Here is a 21,720-nt window from a genome sequence, read left to right as displayed (position 1 = left end):
ACCTCTCTCCCCCTCCACTCTCTCTCCCTCCACCTCTCTCTCCCTCCACCTCTCTCTCTCTCCCTCCACCTCTCTCTCCCTCTACCTCTCTCTCTCTCTCTCTCTCCCTCCACCTCTCCCTTCACATCTCTCTCTCCCTCCCTCCCTCCACCGCTCCCTCTCCCTCCACCTCTCTCTCTCTCCCTCCACTCCCTCTCCCTCCACCTCTCTCTCTCTCCACTCCCTCTCCCTCCACCTCTCTCTCTCTCTCCCTCCACCTCTCTCTCTCTCCCTCCACTCTCTCTCCCTCCACTCTCTCTCCCTCCACATCTCTCCCTCCCTCCCTCCCTCCACCGCTCCCTCTCCCTCCACCTCTCTCTCTCTCCCTACACTCTCTCTCCCTCCACCTCTCTCTCTTTCCCTCCACCTCTCGCTCTCCCTCCACATCTCCCTCTCCCTCCACATCTCCCTCCACCTCTCCCTCCACCTCCACATCTCCATCTCCCTCCACCTCCACATCTCCCTCTCCCTCCACATCTCCCTCCATCTCTCCCTCCACCTCCACATCTCCATCTCCCTCCACCTCCACATCTCCCTCTCCCTCCACATCTCCCTCCACCTCTCCCTCCACCTCCACATCTCCATCTCCCTCCACCTCCACATCTCCATCTCCCTCCATCTCCAACTCTCCCTCTCTTGCCCTCCACTTCTTCCTCTCCTTCCATCAAGGCCTTGCTAGCTACCCCGCAATTCAGGCACATTTGCGCACAGTTTAATTCTTCCCTGACAGTTTGAAGGTCCATTGGTTCAGTCAATACCCATCATTTAAATGAATCCCCCAGTCCCTTTTTTAACTCACTAAAAGTTGTCGGGTTCGGATGGATTAAGGGGCATTCATTAAACATGTTGAATTGGTTCATTTTAGCTTTCCACAGGAGAACATGTTTTGTATTAATAATACATCTAGATAATATTATTAGAAAATGTTCCGATATTTAATGGATATAATTATGTTATGGCTGATTCTCTCACAAAGCTCTCATTACACACATTGTTTTTTTGTTTTTTGTTTTCAATCCAAAGATGTAAGGTTTTAACCACACTGAAGATAAATGCAATTGCAGAATGTATGATTAGTGAACATTTGGTCAGCCTTTAGTGAGCTACCATTTTATCTGTTTGTTCTCATTGTTACTGAAGCAGCATTTAAAAAAAAATGCATTTATCTAACGAAAAACAAGTAAACACATACTGTACTGTAGTTGAATTTGCTGCTTGATTACTATGGTGTAATATCTTCATTGACTCACCTATTTATTGAATCTAAATGACTTTTTTTTCTGACATACCCTGGAAAGATTTCTCATTAAGTGGGAGCAGTGATAAATGATATGCAGGGACCAGGGTGGGGGAGGGTTGGGAGGGAGGGAGGTAGAGAGGAGGGTCATTACACCACTGAAAGGACATCAGGCCCATATGGATGTGCTGAGGAAAGAGTAAGTATCTTCTTGTCCTGAGAGTCAGTGGGAAATATATGATGAAATGGAGAATAGGGTCTCAGGATCACAGATTAGCTGACGATCCTGTATGGGACAATAAATTCTCAACCTAAATCCATGCAGTCATAATCTGGTGAATATGTTAAACACACTAAGAAGTGCTGATGAAGTAATGTCATTCCATTGGATGTATTGATAATGCAATATTAGTGCCCTCCCACTTATCTTGTGTTATTCATGTATATTGACCCGTTCCACATACATACATCACAAGAAGCGATGACTATTCCCCCAATACCAGATACATCATACCATAAATAAACGTGTAATGCATACAGTCATTTTTTACAACACCGGACAACATAATTAGGAATGTTTATAGGAAGGGCTTGCCATTGTAATGTTTTATAGTGTTATGTCTATGCATAGCATGCATTACGTCCACATGGTCTAGTAACTTGTCCGAGTGCTATCCTATGATACTAATAATGGTAGATGGTACATTAGTTAGGTGGCTAACGGGGCGCTTAACCCAGTTAGAGTGCCATCAGTGGGATTATTGACAATTGCAGGGAGACATGAGATGCCTCTACTCCCAATGTCAGCAATGTAAGTAACAGGGATCTCTCCAAAGGCTGGCGTAATTAAAGACACTGCAACAAGCCATTAAGCCTGTTTGTGTCCCGAATACCACTCTATTCCCTACATAGTGCACTCATTTTAAGTGCACTATATTGGGAATAGGGTGCATCCCCTGAGATGGACTGAGCAGGAAATCATAGCAGCTCCCCTCCAATCCACTCACACACAGTGGAGACATGCCAGATACTAATGTAATGAATCAGAAAATATGCAGTTCTGCTACTTAAAGACAGAATGAGTGTTGTCCAGGGTCATTCCAAGGTTCTTTGCAATCTGGGAAGGCGACACTGTGCAGTTGTCAACTGTGATGGAGGGGTCTTTGAGGGGGCAGGCGTTACCCAGGAGGAAGAGCATCTCCATCCTGTCGAGGTTGCGCTTAAGGTGGTGGGCCAACATCCAAGTTGAGATATCTGCCAGGCGCGTAGAGATGCGTGTTGCTACCTGGGTGTCAGAAGTGGGAGAAGGAGAAAAGTAGTTGAGTGTCATCCGCATAGCAATGATAGGAGAGACCATGTGAGGATCTCGGAGCCGAGTCACTTGGTGTATTGAGAGAAGAGGGCCTAGAACCGAGCCCTGAGGGACACCAGTAGTAAGAGTGCATGGTGCAGACACAGATCCTCTCCATGTCACCTGGTAGGAGCGGCCTGGCAGGTAGGATGCAGTCCAAATGTGTGCATAGCCTGAGACGCCCAGCCCTGAAAGGGTAGAGAGGAGGATCTGATGGTTCACTGTGTCGAAGGCAGTGGATGGTTCTAGGAGGATAACAACAGAAGAGAGAGAGTCAGCTATCGCAGAAAGGAGAGTCTCCGTGACACAGAGAACAGCAGTCTCGGTTGAGTGACCCGTCTTGAAGTCTGACTGGTCAGGGTCAAGAAGATCATACCGAGAGAGATAACGAGAAAGTTGATCAGAAACAGCACACTCAAGTGTTTTGAAAAGTAAAGAAAGGGATACACATGTATAGTTTTTGATGTCAGATGAGTTGAGTGTTTGTTTCAGGCCATTCTGAGGTCAGATGGGATGCAGCTAGTGGTCAGAGCTGAGTTGATGAGGGAAGTGAGTAATGGGAGAAGGTCTCCAGAGATGGTCTGGAGAAGGGAGGAGGAGATGGGGTCAAGCGGGCAGGTTGCCGGGCGGCCAGACCTCACTAGTCACATGATGTCGTCAAGATGTAGGGTAGTTCTGTGAGACCAGTGGACTCAATAGGCTGAATGAATGAGTAGCGGATGTTGTCAACCTTCTTTTCAAAGTGGTTGACAAAGTCGTCCGGATAGAAGGAGGAGGGAGGGAGAGGGGGTGGAGGATTAAGGTGGGAAATTGTTTCCTAGAGTTAGAGGTGTAGAAAGTGGTTTTAGCAGTGGATACAGAGGAGAAGAAGGCAGAGAGGAGGGAGTGAAAGGATGATAGGTCCTCAGAAAGATTTGTTTTTCGGACATTTTGACTGGCTACAGCCCTTTTCTGTAAGGTTGCAATGAGTCACTCAGCCACGGAGCAGGAGGGGAGGGCCTAGCCGGAAGGGAGGAAAGGGGAGAGTGCGAGTCATAGGATGTGGAAAGGTAGGAGAGTAAGGTCGAAGAGGCAGAATCAGGAGGCAGGATGGAGGATGATTTAGCAGAAGGGAGAGATGATAGTTTACAAGAGGAAAGTGTAGTGGGAGCGAGAGAGCGAAGATTGCGATGACACATGACCATCTCGGAAGGGGCTGAGTGGTTAGCGTTGGAGAAAAAAAATGAATCGAAGTCATACGTCTGGAGGTCGCCAAGTATGAAGAGCGGTGAAACACCCTCAGGAAATTATATTATCAAGTGGTCAAGCTCATTGAGGAACTCTCCAAGTGCACCTAGTGGGAAATAGATGACAATAATGTTCAGCTTGAGTGGACAAGTGACAGTGACAGCATGGAATTCAAATGAGTAGATGGACATAAGTAGATCTGTGCCACCATCGCAATGACCAGATGCTCTCAGACCTAAAGAGAAAACGTAGTCAGATGAAGAAAGAGCAGCTGGAGTAGAAGTGTTCTCCGGGGTGATCCATTTCCTCTTCAGGGAAAAAAAGGAAAGTGACTGAAAGGTTGCAAAGACTGAGATAAAGTTTACTTTAATGACCGCAGATCGATAGATCCAAATGCTGCCAGAGACGCGTAATTCTTCATGTGTTTTGCATTCAGCGTAAACTAAATTAGAAGGGTTGTAGCCAAGGGGTGGGGAGAGTCTGTACAGGTATCAAAAATACAAATAAATAAAAAGTTGCCAAAGCTACAAAAAGAGCACCTAGAAAATAACTAGGTAAGACACTCAAGTGAGAGAGTGGTGTGGAGCCTTTCTCTCTTTCCTTCCTCGAACCACTCCACAGAACAGCTCGGCAGAACCATCTTTGATTCAGCGATGGTCTTAGTTTGTGACACAACCGACACATACAGCTGACGCTGAGAAACTAAGGGAGACTGACATACTAACACTAATTGCTAATTGCCTAGCAGAGGTGAAGAGCACACCTCCCTTTACTAATTGCTGATTGCCTAGGAGATGTGAAACTACCTCCAATACAGCCACTGATTACGAAAACAAGTCACAAATTGCCCTGCCCCTTGATCCTGGTTGACGTGTCAACAACTATCTGCAAATGATGAGCAGTCAGCAGTTCACACACCATGTAGGCTACTGGGAAGACAGGTAGCACTTAAAGTAGATGGCTCTAGCTAACAAAAAGACAGTACTAGACAACAGATAAAGACAAAAATTACACTTCTCACTCCTGGAGATATCAGGAGTCATCTAGCTATAGAATGAATCTCAGTAAGGTTCAAGATAGTTTAGCCAACAACAATGGCACACAAGCAAAAAATAAACACTGTCAGAAATCTTAAAATAAATGATGTCACATCGTTGTTCAGTGATGACTGTCACGTTCTGACATCAGTTCCTTTTTTATGTCTCTATTTTTGTTTGATCAGGGTGTGAATTGGGGTGGGTATTCTATGTTTTTCAGTCTATGTTTTGTTCTGTGTGTTGAATTTCTATGTGTTTGGCCTGGGATGGTTCCCAATCAGAGGCAGCTGTCAATCGTTGTCTCTGATTGAGAACCATACTTAGGTAGCCTGTTCCCATCTGTTTTTGTGGGTAGTTGTTTTCTGTTTTGTGCATTGCAACTTGCATAACTGTTCGTTTGTCGTTTTGTTGTTTTTTGTTCAAGTATTCTTATTGATTAAAAGATATTATGAATACTTACCACTCTGCACCTTGGTCTTCTCCTTCTCCCGACAACAGACGTTACAGAACTACCCACCAAAAAAGGACCAAGCAGCGTGGTAACAAGGAGCAGAGGGTTCTGGACTCCTGGACATGGGAGGAGATTCTAGACGGTAAGGGACTCTGGGCACAGGCTAGGGAATATCGCCGACCCAAAGAAGAACTGGAGGCAATGAAAGATGAGCGGCGGCGATATGAGGTAAGGCAGAGCAACAGGCACGAGAGGCAGCGGGGCACACGGGGAGATTGGTGGAGTCAGGCGATGGATCTGAGCCAACTCCCCGTGCTTACTGGAAGAAGCGTGGTACTGGTCAGGCACCGTGTTATGCGGTCAAGCGCACAGTGTCGCCAGTACGCTGTAGGCCAGCCCCCCGCACGTGCCATGCGAGAGTGGGCATCCAGCCAGGGCGTATTATGCCGGCTCAGCGTGTTTAGTCTCCGGTATGCCGTTTTGGCCCAGGGTATCCTGCGCCGGCTCTGCGTGCTGTGTCTCCGGGGCCCTGGGAGGGTGCAGTGCTCCCTATGCCTGCGCTCCTCCCGTGCCACGCAAATGTGGGCATTGAGCCTAAGGGAGAGGTGCAAGTGGTATGCACCAGATCTCCAGTACTCCCCACAGCCCGGTTCAACCTGTGCCCTCACTCTGGAGGGTCCAGGCTAAAGTGGTCATCCAGCCTGGAGGAGTGGTGCCAGGCTGCGCACCAGAGCTCCAGTGCTCCCCCACAGCCTGGTCCATCCGGTTCCTCATCCACACACCAGGCCTCCTGTAGGTTTCCCCGGCCTGGTGGGTCCTGTGGCAGTCACACGCACCAGGCTGTCTCTCCGTCTCCTCCCTCCAGGTTCTCCCGCCTGACCAGCGCCTCCAGAACCGCCCGTCAGTCAGGAGCTGCCAGAGCCACCCGTCTGTCCTGAGCTGCCAGAGCCGCCCGTCTGTCCGGAGCTGCCAGAGCCGCCCGTCTGTCCGGAGCTGCCAGAGCCGCCCGTCTGTCCGGAGCTGCCAGAGCCGCCCGTCTGTCCGGAGCTGCCAGAGCCGCCCATCAGTCAGGAGCTGCCAGAGCCGCCCATCTGTCCTGAGCTGCCAGAGCCGCCCGTCTGTCCGGAGCTGCCAGAGCCGCCCGTCTGTCCGGAGCTGCCAGAGCCGCCCGTCTGTCCGGAGCTGCCAGAGCCGCCCGTCAGTCAGGAGCTGCCAGAGCCGCCCGTCTGTCCGGAGCTGCCAGAGCCGCCCGTCTGTCCGGAGCTGCCAAAATCAAATCAAATCAAATTTATTTATATAGCCCTTCCCGTCTGATATCTCAAAGCTGCCAGAGCCAGAAACCCAGCCTAAAACCCCAAACAGCAAACAATGCAGGTGTAAAAGCACGTGGCTAGGCTGCCAAACTCCCGAAAGGCCAAAACCTGCCTAGAGAGGAACCCGTCTGTCCGGGGTGGCCAGTCCTCCCGGCTGTGCCGGGTAGAGATTATAACAGAACATGACCAAGATGTTCAAATGTTCATAAATGACCAGCATGGTCAATAATAATAAGGCAGAACAGTTGAAACTGTCCGGAGCTGCAGAGCCGCCCGTCAGTCAGGAGTCAGGTGGACTGGGGACAGCAAGGAGCCATCATGTCAGGTAGTCCTGGGGCACTGTCCTAGGGCTCAGGTCCTCCTGAGAGAGAAAGAAAGAGAGAATTAGAGAGAGCATATGTGGGGTGGCCAGTCTCTTCTGGCTGTGCCGGGTTTGTGTATAACAGAACGTGCCAAGATGTTCAAATGTTTGTGACCAGCATGGTTGAATAAAAAGGTAGAACAGTATGAAACTGGAGCAGCAGCATGGCCAGGTTCTGGGGACAGCAGGAGTCCTACAATGACAGGTAGTTTGGGAATGGTCATAGGGCCCAGGCCAGTTTGAAACTGGAGCTGCATCTTGGCAAAAGTGGATTCTGGGGACATTTATATATTCAAATCGCTACAGTCTTCAAAGCTGCCATGGTGGAAGCCAGATGGACTTTTCAGAGCCATTAGGTTCTATCAGGAGCTTTGCAAATTTAATTTACAAATTGAATTTACAAATGTCTCAGGATGTCTCAGGATACTTTATGTACCTTTAAGGTGAGGACCTTAATGGGTTATGAAAAAATGATTCACCACAAAACAGGTCTAAGATCTGCGATGCTCAATATGTATGAAAATGATGCTACATTTCTCATAACTATGCTTAGTGCAGATAGAATCTTATTGTCTGAAGGTCACAAATCTTTGTCTATTTATTGAGGCTACCGGACAGCAATTTTCATTATTTTGTCTCCAACATATTTTGATTGTGTAATAATTCATTTAACAACAAATTCAAAAGGCAATCTTCATAACTCAATTATCAATTTCAAGCAATTTTGACATACCAAAAGACCAGCAGGCTATGCTAGTAATTGCCGCATGATGCCCCATTTCTGGTGATCATGCACAGCAAACAGATAATATTGTTGATCCCCACATTGTTTTGCACCTGCATATTTATTTATGTCCTCTCTCCCTACATTTTTTACATTTGCACTGCACCGATTCTATAGCTCTACAGTCAGGTATCAGGTATGGTATTTGTACTGGTTGCCATTTTCTTGTGGCAACAGGTCACACATCTTGCTGCTTTGATGGCACACGGTGGTATTTCACCTAATAGATATGGTAGTTTATTGAAATTGGATTTGTTTTCAAATTCTTTGTGGGTCTGTGTAATCTGAGGGAAATATGTGTCTCTAATATCGTCATACATTTGACAGGAGGTTATTAAGAAGTGCAGCTCAGTTTCCACCTCATGTTGTGGACAGTGTGCACATAGCATGTCTTCTCTTGAGAGCCAAGTCTACCTTCAGCGGCCTTTCTCAACAGAAAGGCTACGCTCACTGAATCTGTACATAGTCAAACATTTCCTTAGTTTTTGGTCAGTCACAGTGGTCAGGTATTCTGCCACTGTCTACTCTCTGTTTAGAGCCAAATAGCATTCTAGTTTGCTCAGTTTTTTGGTAAATTCTTTCCAATATGTCAAGTCATTATCTTTTTGTTTTCTCGTGATGTGGTTGGATCTAATTGTGTTGCTGTCCTGGGGCTCTGTGGGGTCTTTTTGTGTTTGTGAACAGAGCCCCAGGACCAGCTTGCTTAGGGGGCTATTCTCCAGATTAATTTCTCTGTAGGTGATATCTTTGTTATGGAATGCTTGGGAATCGCTTCCTTTTAGGTGGTTGTAGAATGTAATTGCTCTTTTCTGGATTTTGATAATTAGTGGGTGTCGGCCTGTTTTACGTTGTACAATGAATATTTTTGCTGAATACTACATGCAGGATCTCACTTTGGTGTTTGTCCCATTTTGTGACATTTTGGTTGGTGTACAGACCCCAGACCTCACAACCAGAAAAGGGCAATGGGTTCTATAACTTATTGAAGTATTTTTAGCCAAATCCTAATTTGTATGTCAAATTTCATTTTCCTTTTGATTGCATAGAAGGCCCTCATTCACAGTGTTGAGGTAGTTAACCAAGGCTCTGATGTTTAGGCCGTGGTATGTATAATTGTTTTGTGTGCTCTAGGGCAACGGTGTCCAGATGGAGTTTGTATTTGTCGTCCTGGCAACTGGACCTTTTTTGGAACACCATTATTTTTGTCTTACTGAGATTTACTGTCAGGGCCCAGGTCTGACAGAATCTGTGCAGAAGGTCTAGGTGCTGCTGTAGGCCCTCCTTGATTGGGGACAGAAGCACCAGATCATCAGCAAACAGTAAACATTTGACTTCAGATTCTAGTAGGGTGAGGCCGGATGCTGCAGACTGTTGTAGTGCACTCGCCAATTCGTTGATATATATGTTGAACATGGTGGGGCTGCATTCATGTCTTACACCCCAGCCCTCTGCAAAGAAATGTGTGTCTTTTTTGTCCATTTTAACTGCCCAAGTTGTGTTCATGGATTTTATAATGTTGTATGTTTTTATCCCAACACCACTTTCCATCACTTTCCTTCAATTTGTATCGCTGGCCAACTTAATTTGAAAGCTTTAGTGAAATCAAAGAAGCATGAGAAGACTTTGTTTTTCAATTAGGGTGTGCAGGATGAATACGTGGTCTGTCATACGGTAATTTAGTAAAAAGCCAATTTGACATTTGCTCACTGCATTGTTTTCTGCTCTTAACGATAATGCAACGGTTGCTGTTGACACATATATCCCCCTGTAGTTATTGGGGTCATCAGTCCTTGGTTCCAAATATTGGGGAAGATGCCAGAGCTTAGAATGATTTTAAAAGTTTAAGTATAGCCAATTGGAATTTATGGTCTGTATGTTTTATTATTTAATTTCGGATAATATCAACACCACATGCCTTTTTGGGTTGGAGGGTATGCATTTTCTCCTGTAGTTCATTCAGTGTAATTGGAGAATCCAGTGGGTTCTCTTGAGAAACCAGTGGGTCTTTAATAGTGGATTCTAAGATTTGTATTTGATCATGTATATGGTTTTGCTGTTTGTTCTTTTTCATAGAGCCAAAAAGATTGGAGAAGTGGTTTACCTATACATCTCCGTTTTGGATAGATAACTCTTCATGTTTCTTTTTTTTTTTTTTTTTTAGTTTTCCAATTTTCCCAGATGTGGTTAGATTCTATGGATTCTTCAATTACATTGAGCTGATTTGTGACGTGCTCTTCCTTCCTTTTCTATAGTGGTCTTATGTATTGTTTTGTTGATTCACCATAGTGAAGGCGTATGCTCAGGTTTTCTGGGTCTCTACATTTTTCGTTGGATAGGTTTTGCAATTTCTTTCTTGGTTTTTTGCATTCTTCATTAAACCATTTGCCATTGATTTGATAGGGAAGCTGATAGGTCAAATATACTGTTTAGGTTTTCTACTACGAAGTTTACACCTTCACTATTACAGTGAAACCTTTTGTCCAGTAAATTGTCTAAAAGGGATTGAATATGTTGTTGCCTAATTGTTTTTTGGTAGATTTACACACTACTTTCCTTCCATCTTTATAATTTCTTCATATTATTCAGTTACTTTGGCTTTGATGCCTCATGATTGAGTATTGCTCTGTTCAAGTAGACTGATTTTGCTGTGATCTGATAAGGATGTCAGTGGGCTGACTATGAACAGTCTGAGAGACTTTGGGCTGAGGTCAATGATAAAGTAGTCTACAGTACTACTGCCAAGAGATGAACTATAGGTGTATCTACCATAGGAGTCCCCTCGAAGCCTACCATTGACTATGTATATACCCAGTTTCTGACAGAGCTGCAGGAGTTTTTGTTGGTTTTTGTTGGTTATGTTTCCATAGTTGTGTCTAGGGGGCATAGGGGGGCATATGGGGAGGGAATGCTGTCACCTCCAGGTAAGTGTTTGTCCCCCTGTGTGCTGAGGGTGTCGGGTTCTTGTCCAGTTCTGGCATTTAGGTCACCACAGTACCTGGCCCTGAGCCTGAGAATTGTTGATCTCCCCCTCTAGGATGTAGTATCTGTCATCGTTAAAGTAGTTTGGTGGATGGAACTTCCAGCTCTCTGTAACCTTGAGGGCAACCAGTGGGTACGTCTCCTTTATACCATGTTTCTTGTAGAATGACAATGTCTGTATTTCCAATTTATTTTATGAAGTCTGGGTTCCTGCTCTTCAGGCCAAAGGCAGATGACCTCAGCCCTTGTATATTCCAGGATGTGATAATAAAAGTTTTGTGTTCCATAGTGTCTAGTGTTGTTTTTGTGTGGTTTAAGCCCAGACCATCACAGAAGGTATGAGCAGAGCATGTTGAGCATCTTAGGTCACAGGATGGTGCTTGGGCCGTTGTAATAGTGGGGGTTGGTTCTGTTGCTCTACGGGTTGGTTCTGTTGTCCTGCTCATGGCCTGGTCAAATATCCTGTAGTCATGTTGAAGGCCTTGCCACAGGTGCGGGGGGGGCATAGGTCTGATATGGGGGATCTATATAGGGTATGGCCAGGGTTTGCTTGGGGTGGTCTTAGCTGGTTGGGGTGTGGCTGGTAATGCTGTGGTCTGGGTGTAGGTCCTCTTGGTGTGGGTATTCTCTGTGCAGGTCCTTCGGGAGGTTTTTTTGCAGGTCTGGGAGGGTTTCTCGCTGGTCTGGGCGGGGTGTCAGTTGCTCTGTCGCTCCTGTTTGAGGTGCTGGGGCTACGGTTGAGGGTGACGTCTTTCAGGGTCCTGGCAAAAATTGGGATTGCTCTCTGTAGAGGTGGACCTGGTCGTAAAGGCTTATGCGGGTGGAGTCCAGGGTGGAGTAGTGTGCCAGGTATGCATTAGGTTTTTGAGGGACAGTCTCGCAAAATGCTTTCATTCACCCGTTGTATGGTGGCAGGGTGAAAGTATTTTCGTGGTAGCAGGGTGGCGATAACCACTGCATTTGGGAAAGTGGAATAATCTTTTTCAATCACTCCCTTGAGTGCAATTGCCAGCCTTTCCTATGTATCATTTGTGTGCCCGTGTGAATTATGATATGGCTGGGGGACCCTAGTCTGTCCTCTGAAACCAGCTCCACACACACACACACACACACACACACACACACACACACACACACACACACACACACACACACACACACACACACACACACACACACACACACACACACACACACACACACACACACACACACACACACACACACACACACACACAAATATCTTGCACTCACAGTCTATCCAGCTGAAGAGGAGCGATCCAGAGCCAGTGATAGTGATTAACATAAACAGAGTTTGGCAAAGCATCCACCATGTTGGTGCCAGACTTTCCATAACAATAACATGATATTTTGCATTCTAACTAGAATGTGTTGTGGGACTTACGTCGCCAAGATGCCTGTCATTAGACTGAGTTTTGCTTGTATAGTGCAGCTTGTTAATCTGTGGCTCTAGTTTTATCCAACGTTTAGTTCTATCAGGGTCTAGTTCTCTACTGGTTCCTATCTGGATCTATCCAGGGTCTTCTCTAGTTCGTTCCAGTTCTTCTCTATTTCTATCCTAATCTCACAGCACCTCTTCAGGCATTTTTACATTTGAGTCATTTAGCAGATGCTCTTATCCAGAACTACTTACAGTAGGGAATGCATACATTTTCATTCAGTGGTCCCCCGATCAAGTGCCATGCTCTACCAACTGATCCACTCAGGACAGCTTGGTGATTAAGAGTGGCAGCCTGATGCCAAAGTCATCCATTCAAAGTTATAGAAAGTCATAACACCTGTATTGAGGCACAAATATCACATACATTTTTTTTCTAATTCATTTCTAACACATATGATTCTATTTGACTGGAGAATGAATAGCAGATACCAAGTTTGATAAATATGAGGGGTTCTAAATCCTCTCTGAAAGGTGAAGCTCAATTTGTCATGACGCCTGCAATAACGGTAGTGTTAATGAAGGAAAGGCTGAGAGAGAGTGTTGGATGAGAGCCAACGTTATGAGTAATGCTCCCTCTAGTCCATTATGTTAAGGATAATAAGCCACATTCTACCAGCCAAGCATCCTACAACTAACCTCGTCCGCATGGACTCACACACACGTACACAGGCGCACACACACGTGTGTACACTCACACACGTACACAGACGCATGCACGAATACACACACACAAACATACACAATCTGGTAAGAAGGAACACAGTTTCCCTGCGTGGGCTAAAGTTTATTAGAGGAGAGAGGCTCACTGGCAATGGTGTCAAGGTCAAATGAAGTCAAAACTGCACTGAAGTTTGGTTGACAACTTTCACAGAAGGGGCAAATAGAGGGTTTGTGTCGATGTCACGTAGGCCTATCTCAGTTAGAAATGTCTCTAAAACTCACACTCAAGCAACCCTTGTTATTATTTACTGTATACTAATTGCAACTAGATTGAATTCACATTAAAAAAATATCAGATTTTTTTTTTAAATCGATTTTAATTAAAAGGGATAAAAAGCAGTCAATGTCATGTTGTTTTGATCTGTGCATATTCTCCATATTTTATCTCATCGGATAGATGCCTTTCAGCTAGACCAGACGTGTCCTTGATTATGATAATTGCCTGAGCATGTTTCTGATTGACTTTCATGATTAGTGACAGTGATTATAAAACCACAGGCCTGTGGTGCTGCAAACTAACTGAAATGGTCCTCTCCCAAAGAAACCATCCGTTAGTAAAGCACAGATACCCCATAATACCTTGGTTTTAGTTCTTAATCAATGCAGGAAGACGCAAGGACAACCCCAGACAGCATTTAACACAGCTTCTCTATTTTCTGCTAACGTTTGAAACTTATTTGCTCAGAACAGAGGAGGCAGTCTATCTCAAGCCAAACACCATTAGGGCTGGGAATCATATTTCATAATCCAGTGGAGCCACTTAGATCAATACTTTCGTGTGTGTGTGTGTGTGTGTGTGTGTGTGTGTGTGTGTGTGTGTGTGTGTGTGTGTGTGTGTGTGTGTGTGTGTGTGTGTGTGTACTCAATCTTTATACCTCTGGCTCAGGAAGCTGGGAGACCATCATTCAGGGGTCCCTTACTCATTAGAAACAGCCCCCAGTGTGTGTGTGTGTGTGTGTGTGTGTGTGTGTGTGTGTGTGTGTGTGTGTGTGTGTGTGTGTGTGTGTGTGTGTGTGTGTGTGTGTGTGTGTGTGTGTGTGTGTGTGTGTGTGTGTGTGTGTATGCGTGCGTGCGTGCGTGTGTGCGTTCATTTAATGGAAGCTGGCCATGCTAATGACCATGAGGAATGGAGCCCAAATGTTCCTGTGAGCTAGGCACCAACATGTCCAGTTATTGCAGCCCAAATGTTCCTGTGAGCTGGGAACCATTATAGCCAGCTGCTGCAACCAGGCGTTATGGACTGATTTCAGGGATCGTCCACTACTATTGTTTTCTGCACATTGCCAAAACCTCCAGACTAGTTATTAGTCAGTTACCAGATTGAACCCCTGCTCCCTCATCCTGTTCTAAGCTGTCTAAAAACCATAAGCGAAGCCACAACAGGAACAGAAACTGCCAACTAGCGACTCAAATGGCATCCGAGTCACTCAAATTTGTGCACTAGGCACTATGGCTCTATTCGGTATACAGCCAACCAGCGACCCCAGCCATTTGGTAAATCTCTTCAAATCTCTTCAACTCTCCCAAGGGAACTTATCACAATGTATGTTCAATCAATCCCTTCCCTCCTTTCCTGCCCCATTCCTAAGCATCTTCTCTCTCATTGTGAGGAAAGTGTAAAATATGGTGTGTTCTGTTTCACCCTCTGGTACTAAGACCCTGTGTCCCAAAAGGCACCCTAATTCCTGCATAATGCACTACTTTGGACCAGCGGCTGAAAGTAGTGCACTATATAGGGAATAGGGTGTCAGTTGGGAGGCACTCACAGTGTCAACCGTGTGATGTCTCACCCTGCGGTGACCCTCTGGTACTGAGAGAATCAGGCTGTCAAGTTAACAGTGGCCGGCCTATTAGTTGTCTGGCCAGCACAGCTACTGTGGTTCAGGGATGACCATGGGCAACCGAGGTGATTACTTAAACATTTAATATACAGAGTCGATAGGCTAAAGACTCCAAGATTAAACTGCAATGTGAGATTCACATGTGCTGTGGTTTTGGTAATAACCATACAAGCATAGCGCATTGGAATGCTATTTGATTGATATACGACCAACTTAACAGATAAGTATTTTACTTATAGTAAGTAATATGTGTATAAACTAGATTATTTTCATTTAAATAGTAGTCAACCTGTACTAGAATCATTCTGGGCCATGTCTTACCCACCAAAACATCAAACACATCTTAAAACTCAACGCAATGATCCTTGAAAACACTCAGTCTAAGCACACCCTCTGTAAACATAGCGTACAATTGATCAATTGTAAGTAAGTATGCCATGGAAAGGGAGAATATAAAACTCTCAACTGATGGTTGCTCCCAGGCATTTATGACTGGAGAATAATGACTGTCTGTGCTTCCCTTGGTCCAGAAAATAGCCCTTGACACTATAACGTTCAAACTAGAAACAAACCTAAGCAAATAAGACAGTGGATCAATCAAGGACATAAAGTTTCAGCTGATAGACGCTCCAAGGCATAAACGATTGAGGAGAGTCGGTCGCCACTGTGTGGATACAGAATGTGAGAGACTTTGTTGGTTCAGAAACTGGTTACTGAGCTAAGTCACTGGTTTAGCACATTCACCAAGAGCTAAAATCTTACTTGAGATATGCATGAAGAACTAAACATTCTGTGGATATTATTACATTAACAGCAATGCATGATTTATGAGTTAGATAAAGTTCACATTCATTCCTCAATGTCTCCTCCACACTAGGACCATGGAAGACCTGGACATTTTATTTAACCTTTAATTAACTAGGAAGTCAGTTGAGAACAAATAGTTATTTACATTGATGGCCTACACCGGCAACATTGGGCCAATTGTGCGCCGCCATATGGTACTCCCAATCACAGCCGGATGTGATACAGCCTGGAATCAAACCAGGGACTGTAGTGACACCTCTTGCACTGAGATTCAGTGAGATGCAGTGCCTTAGGCCACTGAGATGCAGTGCCTTGGAGCCCAAGTATACACATATACACTATACTGTATGTATACACTATCTTCAAATACTGTATGTCCTCAAAAAAGTATCTCACTCATGGACACTAGACTCCCCAGAGAGGGAGTGTTTGTTTGGTAGTTGAACTCTTTTATGGATGACCACATAACTGGAGGGCACAGAAGTGTGAGTCTAAAGGCTGATTTCTGTCTCCACCAGGTCCACCAGGATCATTGGTTAAAGGTCAGAGGTTAGAGGTAATTTAGAGCGGCATACTATTTATAGGCCTCTTTTAGTTCTCTGCTCTCAGAGGAATCACAGGAGAGTATGTGTACATATACGCACCCACCCACGCACCGACACACACCGACACACACACACACACACACACACACACACACACACACACACACACACACACACACACACACACACACACACACACACACACACACACACACACACACAACACAAGACTAATGAGGACAACAGCAGAAACCTGGCCTGGTTCTGTACTGGTTCATGTAATTGCATCCTTCAGTAGAAAAGGTGTCAGAGAGCCAAAGAGGACTACTAGTATGTGTGCCCTTCAATGCAATGTGGGTAGAGTCTGGCCAAGGTATCAATTGTGAATAAAGAAGTTCTGCCTTACAACATGTCCGTTGACCTTTAATTAGAATAGAGTCTTGGTAAATAGATTATAAAATAGAAGCTTCATGAAACCAAATGTCAGAGGTTGAATGAATGTCTGAGGATGAGGGATGCAACTTACTACAGGACTCTATATGGTCTTGGAATGTTAGAGATACAAAAGCAAACCCTCAATGTTCTACATCCCCTTAACAAGTGATTTGATATGGGACACAATACATTTTGTAACAAACAGATTGCAGTATCATCTCCCCAGACTTGGTTCTCAAGGGTAACATTCAGTGTTTCAGACTTTTCTTAATTATTCAGCCTACACATGTAAAGTCTGTTCCAAATTGGTGAGATCTGAAGAGACATGTTGATGGAAAATAACTCAAAGCATCATTATAGCTTCTCTACATAATTTGTGTATTTCTCCCAGAGAAGACAGTAGCATCATGGATCAAATCTCAAAAAAATGATTTCCTATTATCTTAGAAGTCAGGAACATTCTGAGATCAAATGTGAAGTGAATTTAAAGTGAGGTAAAAGAAGAAAAGAAAAAAACAATACGACAAAAATAAATCATCAAATACCAGGAAATAGTTTTTTTCAACAACAATTCAATGTCAATTGTATGTATATACAGTACAGTACACGTTTGTGCAAAAACATGGATTCAAAAGACATTACATTATGAGCGGATCATTTCAAGGCACATATAATGTAATACCATAACATCATTTTTTGTTGAACAAAAACTGAAATAGTTGCTTTCCATCTTTCTGGACAGACATGCTTGTTCCAGTTAACTCTGCTATGTGTTTAACACCCATCTTTCATTCTCAACTATAACAAACAGTACAGTTTCCTTACGCTGTAATTCTACTTAAAGGAAAGCGTAAGACGCATACGTATGACTTGTGCATGAGTCAAGTCCATTATAAAAAAATCTTTCAACAGCTTTGGAAACAATCAAAAGGTTCAACAAAGCTTGATTACTTCTACCATTTCATAAACTCTATATCCACGTTGTGGTAAGTGACCAGTGGCCAATAACATAGGAGTGGGTTGTTATTGAGAGAAATACTTGGATCAGGGCTTGTATTCGTAAAGCATTCCAGAGTAGGAGAGGTGAACTAGAATCAGGTCCCTCCTGTCCATTGAATTCTTATTCAATATGATCTAAAAGGCTAAACTGATTCTAGATCAGCACTCCAAACTAAGGAGTCCATGCAGCTTTTAGACCAACAGATCTCTCTGTTTTTTGTTGTTGTTGTGATATGTGAAGATGAGAGAGATGTCACTCACTGCAGCAGGACGACATCGGTAGAATCTCTGTTCAGTACTAAGCAATGTCCAAGAAATGAATGTAATGACTAATTGACCATAATGAACAACTCTGCCCTCTTGTGGTATATTTGAAAGCACTCTCTCTCTCTCTCTCTCCACCCTGTCTCACTCTCTCTATTTCTCTCTCTCTCTTTCTCACTCCCTCCCTCCTTCCCTCTGTCCCTCTCATCCTCTCTCTCTCAAATCCTTACCGTGAGAAAATATTTCTCTCCAAATATCATTTCCTGAATGGCTGGTTTTATATTGGTTCTCTCTGTCACATTGAGTTGACACAGCAAGTCTAATTTACATAACCCCCAATTATTTCAATTCCCATTGCCAAAACCTGGGATAGCCATATCTGTTATGGACACTGTGCTTGTTAGATTCATCACTGGTGAGGCACATCTTTTAGCAATGAGTACACTATCTGGCTATCACACGACTTCAAAATGGCCCAGTGGTTATGGAGCTCAAATCAGAACCAAACTAAATATAAAATGGCCCAGCGGTTATGGAGCTCAAATCAGAACCAAACTGAATATAAAATGGCCCAGCGGTTATGGAGCTCAAATCAGAACCAAACTGAATATAAAATGGCCCAGCGGTTATGGAGCTCAAATCAGAACCAAACTTTATATAAAATGATGAGAGAACTCTGATTGGACAAATCTGTCTGCACAGAACCGAGTAACACAACTTCAAGAAACCAATAACTTATAAATCAATTAGCATTTTAACTAAGGGAATATAAAAGGTAGCTGAATTCAACATTATAGTCCAGCTGGTGTATAAATTACATTGTAGACACAGGGGTCTATGAAATATATACTGTACAGGGTACTGTATGTAGTTAAGTGTATGTGTTAATACAAAGGGGGTTCTATAACACTCTGTTGTGCAAAACCATCATGCACGGCAAAAGTCTGTGTCTGCTTGAACATTGTTCTTGCAATATACTGTGCTATTGTTCCCCACAGGGAAGTCTCTGAAGCCTATGCCCCCATTAGGGGTATACATGGGCTGTATGCGGTAGTCTCCTTTCAGGAGCTGCTCGTTGTTCAGGGACACTATCTGGAAGCTGGTCTCAGTCATTTCCAGTATAGAGTTATCCTTTTTGGTTCCTGCCTCTCCATAGTCATCTTTTCTCCTGCCCTTGTTGTATTTCCAATTGGTCGAGGACGACCGGTCCTTCTTGTGCATGTGCCAGCAGAATATGCTGAGCAGAAGCACCAGGACAACAATCACAGCGCCTCCAATGAGGCCAGCCAGGAGGAAGGGAGAGCTGGGGTCCTGCTGGGTGGCCTGCTCCGGCCACAAAGGTCCTTTATTATTATCTGGACCATAGGAGACCGGCTTAGTCACAGCCTCTGAACACACTGTATCATCCTTGGGCCGGTAGTTATTGAACACATCTAAGGGGATGACACAGATTCGGTAGGTGGATTTAGGCTCGAGATTGGCCAACCGTATGCCCCGGTGCTCCCCTCCCACCATCCTATCCCGGACCGTGTCTCCAGACAGGCTGGGACCCATCTTGGCCCAGGTGACCTTGTAGGCTGTGACAGGGAAGGAGGCCACCCAGCTGACATGGATGGCTGAACCGTTGAGTATGGTGAACTTGATTTGCAGGTTCTCCCGCTCTGGGTCCAGGGGTGGCAGGTTAGTCCTCTGTTCCCCGTCTCTGGGAGGGGAAGAGGAGAGGAGAGGGGGGTGTGGGTGAGGTGTGGGTGAGGAGGGGAGCTTGGAGGGGGGAGAGAGGGAGTGCATGTCTGATGGGGAGTTTGTCGAGGAGGGAGGGGAGCGGGAGGTCAGGCCTGGTGAGGTGGGGGGCAGGTTGATGGGCGGCGGGGCAGTTGTGGTGCTGTGAGGGCACTGGATCAGCTCAGTGTTCAGCTCTCTGATTACCATGCCACGGACCCTCTCAGGCTTCTGGCACATGAAGCCGCGCACGTTGAGGGAGGTTGGCAGGGACTTTAACCACAGTATGACCCAGTTAATGCTGCAGTCACACAGCCAAAGGTTGTTCCGAACAGTGAGCTGTCTGAGGCTGACGAGGCCGTCAAAGACCCCCTGTGTCAGGGACTGCAGCTGGTTGTTGGAAATATCCAGTCTCTCTAGCCTTCTCAGTCCCTCGAAAGACGTCACAGGGATCTCATTCATCTGATTATCCTGAAAGTTCAGCTTCACCAGAACGTCCCCCGGGAGCAGTGGGGGTGGGTAGGTGAGGGAGTTCCGCGCCAGAGACAGCTCCCGGAGCGTTACCAGGTCCTGGAAGGTTCCAGGTGCCACACCCTCGTCTGTCAGCAGGTTCCCATCCAGCAGGAGGCGTTCTAACCTCGTCACATTCCTGAACGCCTCCTCTGCGATAACCGCGATCCGGTTCTCGTCCAATCGCAGCTCTTTGAGATCTTCCGGTAGACCAATAGGGACGCTGCTCAGGTGATTCTTTGTAAGGAATAGCATCTTGAGGCTGATTGCCTCTCTGAACGCCCCTTCTTCCACCCCAACCGTGGAGATGGAGTTATCGTCCAGATGTAGCTCTTCCAGCCACAGCAGCTGGGCAAGTGCGGTCCGGGAAATGGTCTGGATATTGTTCTCCTGCAGGTGCAGCACCCGAACATTCTTGGGAAGGTTGATGGGGAACTCGTCAAGCTGGTTGCCGTAGAGATAGACATTCTCCACGGAGGCTATGTGGTGAAACTCCAAGGGGAAGCCGGCATTGTTTATCTGGTTGTTGTGGAGGTAGAGGGTCTTGTAGCCCTCTCCGATCCCTAGAGGCACCGAGGTCAGGCTTCTCTCATTGCAGTAAACAAAGGTCCTGTCACAGCGGCACTCCTCTGGGCAGCTGGACCCGGACGCCCGGGAGAACTGCATGTGCAGGCCCAGCAGTATGGGTATCCACGGCCTGAGGAAAGAGACCCAGTCCTTATTCCACACACGCCCTGACTGATGGAGCTCCATTATTAACAATATGACATACAGACGATTTGTCGTGAGAAAAATGACAAATTCCAACAAACAACCACCACAACAAAAAAAGGAACAAAAACAATAAAAATCCAAAGAGTAAAAAAATGTTCTGTAACAAGCTGTGTCTGCTTAGTTCCCTGCCCCAGCAGTCAGCAGTGGTTGAGCGGCGGCAGCAGCACTGCTGGAGGAGGCCTCTGGTGGTAATCCCTCAGTAATTGCCTGTCCTAAGCCTCCCAACACAAGAGCAATGGTCTCATTAAGCAATGCGCCTCCTTCGCCGGCCTCCATCCACGCTCGCTCGCTATGGGGACGACAGAAAAGCTCATCACATTTTCACTCTCAGTCAGCCGCTGCGGAGCACTGTGAGGGCCAATTTAAAATGGTGGCTACCAGAGAGCCGTGTAACGTACACTCAGGGTTATCATTGGAGAGCCCTCCCTCCTCCTTCTCTTCCTCTCTTTCAGTCTCTCTCTTGCTGTTTCTCTCTTTTGCTTCACACAAGGCTGGGCACAGACTGATGTAGCCTCCGTTGGACTTGAAATTTGGATCCAGAGGCCTATTTCAAAGAAACAAATAGAGAAATCAGTGGGCTGTTCTTTCTTAGAATGCTTGTGTTTCCTCTATATAAACATAAAGGAATACTTTAATTTGAATAACTCAAAGACAAAAAGTGAGGAGTTGTCAATTGGATAGAACAGACTGGTGCATGGTAATGAGTTTGACTCTTATTTCATATTCCTCACCAGACATGTACTGCAGCAGTGGATATTATTTAAAGAAAGTTGATGTTCAACCATGCTCTTGTTGTAAAAATAATTAGATATCACTTACATTACAGTGTTCTTACAGTGTAATTACATTAGAATGAACAATGTAA

At 45.3% G+C, this 21,720-nt stretch overlaps 1 protein-coding gene across 3 annotated transcripts in view; it reads right to left on the bottom strand.

Annotated features, from left to right (window-relative positions):
- Positions 1-16,699: 16,699 nt before the first annotated feature.
- LOC118368085 (leucine-rich repeat transmembrane protein FLRT2-like) overlaps positions 16,700-21,720 on the bottom strand; it is a 65,211-nt gene continuing 60,190 nt past the window's right edge. For 2 of the 3 annotated variants that reach the window (XM_052496647.1, XM_035751842.2), the window contains one exon: positions 16,700-21,399. In XM_052496647.1, the coding sequence (XP_052352607.1) occupies positions 18,780-20,834 (2,055 nt within the window). In that variant the 5' untranslated portion in view covers positions 20,835-21,399 and the 3' untranslated portion in view covers positions 16,700-18,779. The remainder of the gene's footprint in view (positions 21,400-21,720) is intronic. The other variant, XM_052496648.1, reaches the window with a different exon arrangement.

Source organism: Oncorhynchus keta, chromosome 35, assembly GCF_023373465.1.
Source record: "Oncorhynchus keta strain PuntledgeMale-10-30-2019 chromosome 35, Oket_V2, whole genome shotgun sequence".
Classification (NCBI taxonomy): Eukaryota; Metazoa; Chordata; class Actinopteri; order Salmoniformes; family Salmonidae; genus Oncorhynchus; species Oncorhynchus keta.
This window is presented reverse-complemented; position numbering and strand designations above follow the sequence as displayed.